Below are 4,912 nucleotides of genomic sequence, written 5' to 3'. Positions count from 1 at the left end.
CTCTCTTTAGGATTAACCGATTAGGGTTATTTTAGGTCGGGTCATTTTCGGGTCAACGAATAAGAGAGAAAGAGAGGGAGAGTCATTTCAAGTATTTTCGGTTCAATTAGAGTTATGTTTTGTCGGGTCATATTCGGGTCGGGTCAATTGCGGGTCAAGAAAGCTCGGGCTATTTACGGGCGGGTCAGGTCAAATCGGGTTTTGGATCTCGAAACAGCCATTTCAAATCGAGTCAAACGGGTCTAGCTTGCCTAAATAAAATCCGCATTATTTACCTAAAATGGAGAGGATCCAATTTGATTGCTCTCCAATCAATTCACCATTTATTGCTCGAGTTGAGATACTGGTAAGGAATAACATCATTTACAAAAAATGTAAGAAAATCGAGACATCCAATTTGATTTTAAAATCTATTCAAAAGAGGAAAACAAATAAAATCAATTTTAAGTTATATTTATCTTAAAATAATAGCCGTTGGGACCTCCAAAACCCTAACATTTGCGCCAAAATCCTCCTATTTAAAACACCAAACTTGAAACTCTCATCACCCATCTACCAATTCATCTTCCTCCCTTTCTCACTGTCTGCATTTGCTACTCAAGCTTCTCCGATTCGCTCTCGAACACCTCTCCTTACATTGCTATCTAATAACCATCTAATTCTTCTTCTTCTTGAATTATTGTTTTTTTATTTTTACTATTAGTGTGTTATATATTGTTATTATTATTATTATTTTGTGTGGTTTTTTTGCTGTTTGATTTTTTTTTGCAGCGATAAATAAAAAATGGCGTTTCAAGAACCCGCCCTTACAAGAAGGAGCTCTAAACAAAATGTACGCCCCAATCTTTTTTCACGATTTTTCCCTCTGCTCCAATTATTTATTTACCTTTTTTTATTCTTTGTAACGGTATTTTAATCAGAGATTCAGCAGTAAAACCATCTAATATTTATGTGGTTGATGTGACTAGTATGATGGGTTGGTATTCAATGCCATAGATTAATCATTTGAAGTATATGGAATCAATGATCAATGATGAATAATCATTTCAACTTGTCAATTTGATGACTAGTTTCGAGTCAAAGAATGGTATTTGATGAAATTCAATGGCAAATTTCAATTGTGATGCATTGATTAATTCTGGAGAATTAATCTGTTAGGGTTTCGTTTCGTTCCTTGATTAATTGAAACATATCTGATTGTTGTTAATCTCGACCATTATGAAACCGATGATGATTAATGACAGGCTTCATTGTTGTTAATATACTGCATCGAATATCAGCATATGTGAATGTTGTTAATCTAGATTCATGTTGTGTGTTCATTTGGAATTATACCTAAAAATCACTGTTTTACCGTTTCAGGGAATTACTGTGACTTTTCTCAATTGTCATTTCTGACTGATTTTCCCTATCAATCTTATCAGCTGGATAGATTTATACCAAACAGATCAGCCATGGATTTCGATTATGCGCATTATATGTTGACCGATGGTAAGAAAGGTAAGGAAAACCCTGCTGTCCCCATCTCACCAGGGAAAGAAGCGTATCAGAAACAGCTACGGGAAATTTTCAACATGAACAGGACAAGAATTCTCGCATTCAAGAACAAGCCACCTGTGCCTGTAGAATTGATGCCTCGGGATTATGCTTCTGTTCAGCAATCCAAGCCTGTCAAACCTCGCCGACACATTCCTAAAGTACTTTCTGCCTCCATCTATTCATCTATTATAGTTGAATTTGGACCTTTTTATCTGTTTATGGCTTTATGCATAATCTAATGTACCTTTTCAATTTGAATTTGTATGATCTTTGAAATCGGTTTTTTAACGTGTAGACTGCAGAGCGTATATTGGAGGCTCCCGACATCTTAGATGATTATTACTTGAATTTGTTGGACTGGGGTAGCGGCAATGCTCTTGCAATTGCTCTCGGAACTGCAGTCTACCTATGGGATGCATCTACTGGGTCTATTTCTGAACTTGAAACAATATCTGATGGGATAGGCTCAGTAACTAGTGTGAATTGGGCACCTGATGGCCGTCACATTGCCGTTGGCCTAAACAATTCTGAAGTCCAGCTCTGGGATTCCACCTCCAACCGCCAGGTTGATATTCAATTTCTTGAGCACCCTTTTTTCTACGACTGCTTTCTTATTTTTGTTGTCCCTCGTCTCATTACTGTAACTTCCTTTCTGTAGCTGAGGACATTGAAAGGTGGGCACACAGCACGTGTTGGGTCACTAGCATGGAACAACCATATCTTAACAACCGGTTCAATGGACGGAAAAATCATTAACAATGATGTCAGGATTAGAGACCATATTGTGGAGACATACACAGGTCATCAGCAAGAGGTTTGTGGGTTGAAGTGGTCTGCTTCTGGTCAACAACTGGCAAGTGGAGGCAATGACAACCTTCTCCACATCTGGGATCGGTCCTTGGCATCGTCGAATTCTGGGACCCAATGGCTGCATAGGCTCCAAGATCACACAGCTGCAGTAAAAGCCCTTGCTTGGTGCCCATTCCAGGCTAATTTGCTAGCATCAGGTGGCGGTGGTACTGACCGTTGCATTAAATTCTGGAACACCCACACCGGTGCTTGCTTGAACTCAGTCGACACAGGATCTCAGGTTTGTTCTTTGTTGTGGAGCAAGAATGAGCGCGAGTTACTGAGCTCTCACGGTTTCTCACAGTACCAGCTGACTTTGTGGAAATATCCATCTATGGTGAAAATGGCAGAGCTTACTGGCCATGAGTCCAGAGTACTTTTTATGTCCCAGGTACTTACTAGAATTCGCGAGCTCCTAAAAGATTTTACCTTCTGTTGTTAACTTGTTATTAAAAGATATACTGATTGACTGATTGTTGTCTGAAAATGTGTGTTGCAGAGTCCAGATGGATGCACTGTCGCTTCTGCTGCCGGAGATAAAACATTAAGATTCTGGAACATTTTTGGTACTCCGGAACCAGCTAAACCAGCTCAAAAGGCAGCTCCTGAGCCTTTTGCTGATATGTACCGCATACACATTCGTTAATCACCTGTGCCATGATATGAGAACATACCTATCTCTATGCGTTGGAATCGTTTTGTGCAAAGTTGAGAATATGGTTGCTAAATACGCAGCTAGTACTCAATGGCTGACCAGAGCTTTGTCACCGGCGAAGTTTTCAAGATTCAACTACCAAGAACAATTACAAAGTTTCATCACCGACGAAGTTGAGAGAATATGCTTGCTAAATACGGAGTACTTAATGGCTGATGCAACCCAAGCTTCATCATCGACGAAGTTTATTCAAGACAAACTGGGGGAGCATTTTTTACATTCCATGGCTGTGCTATGCTGATCAAATTTGTCCCGCTTTTGTGTTAAAACTATTATATTATGCAGTAGAAGAAGATGTTGATTAGAATATGTGCTCCATGGGCACTGTAACGATCTTCAGGGATGATTCTGGAAAGAAAGCTACACGAGGCAAGATCAATCACAAGAACTCCAAGAAACAAGAGAAGAGTTCGGATGAAGATCGAAAGATTTGTATTAGTTTGAAGAATGATTACAAATGTAAAGATTACAAATGTAACAAATTCTACAACTAAATGATTACAAATAATCTAAAGAGAGATTTAGTGAGAGAAATTGTAATGAAAATTTATGAATGAAATACAGAAATGAATGTTGACTTCTATTTATAATTGTCAATACCCTTATTAACAAACTAACTGATTATTGTAACAAACTTTCTACAGCTTGTGGACTTCATTTGCTGATGTGGATAGTTTGACTAAATAAGGTTCATTACAGTCCATTTCCCTTAACAAAAACTTGTCCTCAAGTTCTATTCAAGCTGAAATAAGGAAACCTTTTTTCCATGTCTTCATAGGATTCCCATGTAGCATCAGCTTCAGATCCATTGGACCAGTGTATGAGTACATATACCACTGCCATGTTCCCTTTCTTAACCATCTTTCTTTCTAACACTGGAATAGGTTTTACCTGTATTTGCATGTTCCCATCAATTGCTGGCACCGAAACCGTAATAGAGGAAGGCCACGTGTCTTTTAATCGGGATACATGAAACATTTGATGTATCTTAGCATGGGTAGTAGTTGCAGCACATATGCCACATTTCCTTCTTAGCTATCACTTGAAAGGGGCCAAAATTCTTAGGAGTCAGTGATAAGGTCTATAGACTAAGGACTCCTGCCTATTAGGGCTGAGCAAAATTATACGATACGGTTTTATTATACGTATCCGATACGCTATACGAATTTAATTATACGGATTTCTGGATATCCGATACGAATTTCCGGATATCCGATACCGTATCGGATAAGGATCAGCAAAATATGAAACCGGATATACGGTATCCGATACGGTTACCTTTTTTTTTACTTCTAGAGTCAAATATTAAAATATATACATAAATCACAAAATATCCAATATATTGGTGATTAACCTTATTAGTATTAAACTTTTTAAGTTAACTTTTTAAAACACTTTTAAGTTACTTAAGAAACCAATAATCACACATAGAAAAGGAAAAAAATATATTAAATTACATAAGTGAGGCTGAAAACCGGATACCGGATATACCGAAAAACCGTATCGGATAAAAATAATAAAAAAGGAGATTTAAAAAACCGGATATCCGATACGATTTCCAAAGCCGTATCGGATATCTGATTTTGCTCACCCCTACTGCCTATAGGGTTGCAGCTTCACATAAACCCAATCACCACTGATAAATTCTTTATCAGTTCTATGCTTATCACTTTGGTGTTTCATTTTGTCTTGAGCCCTTTTCAGATGAAATTTCAGCATTGATATACACTCTTCCCTTTCAACTAGGCTTCATCCACAACAGCCTACTGGACTCTCCACCGAAATAAGGAATGTGTAGGTGAAGTGGTT

General features: G+C 38.0%; 1 protein-coding gene across 1 annotated transcript; it reads left to right on the top strand.

Annotated features, from left to right (window-relative positions):
* The first annotated feature begins 784 nt into the window (after window positions 1-784).
* LOC141656049 (cell division cycle 20.1, cofactor of APC complex-like) lies at window positions 785-3,438 on the top strand. Its single transcript, XM_074462998.1, has 5 exons — window positions 785-832; window positions 1,425-1,697; window positions 1,835-2,104; window positions 2,198-2,779; window positions 2,888-3,438. Exons 1-5 carry the CDS (start codon window positions 785-787, stop codon window positions 3,032-3,034), a joined length of 1,320 nt encoding a protein of 439 aa, XP_074319099.1. The 3' UTR covers window positions 3,035-3,438.
* Window positions 3,439-4,912: the final 1,474 nt, after the last annotated feature.

The sequence above is a fragment of the Silene latifolia genome, chromosome 5, assembly GCF_048544455.1.
Source record: "Silene latifolia isolate original U9 population chromosome 5, ASM4854445v1, whole genome shotgun sequence".
In the NCBI taxonomy this organism is placed as follows: Eukaryota; Viridiplantae; Streptophyta; class Magnoliopsida; order Caryophyllales; family Caryophyllaceae; genus Silene; species Silene latifolia.
This window is presented reverse-complemented; position numbering and strand designations above follow the sequence as displayed.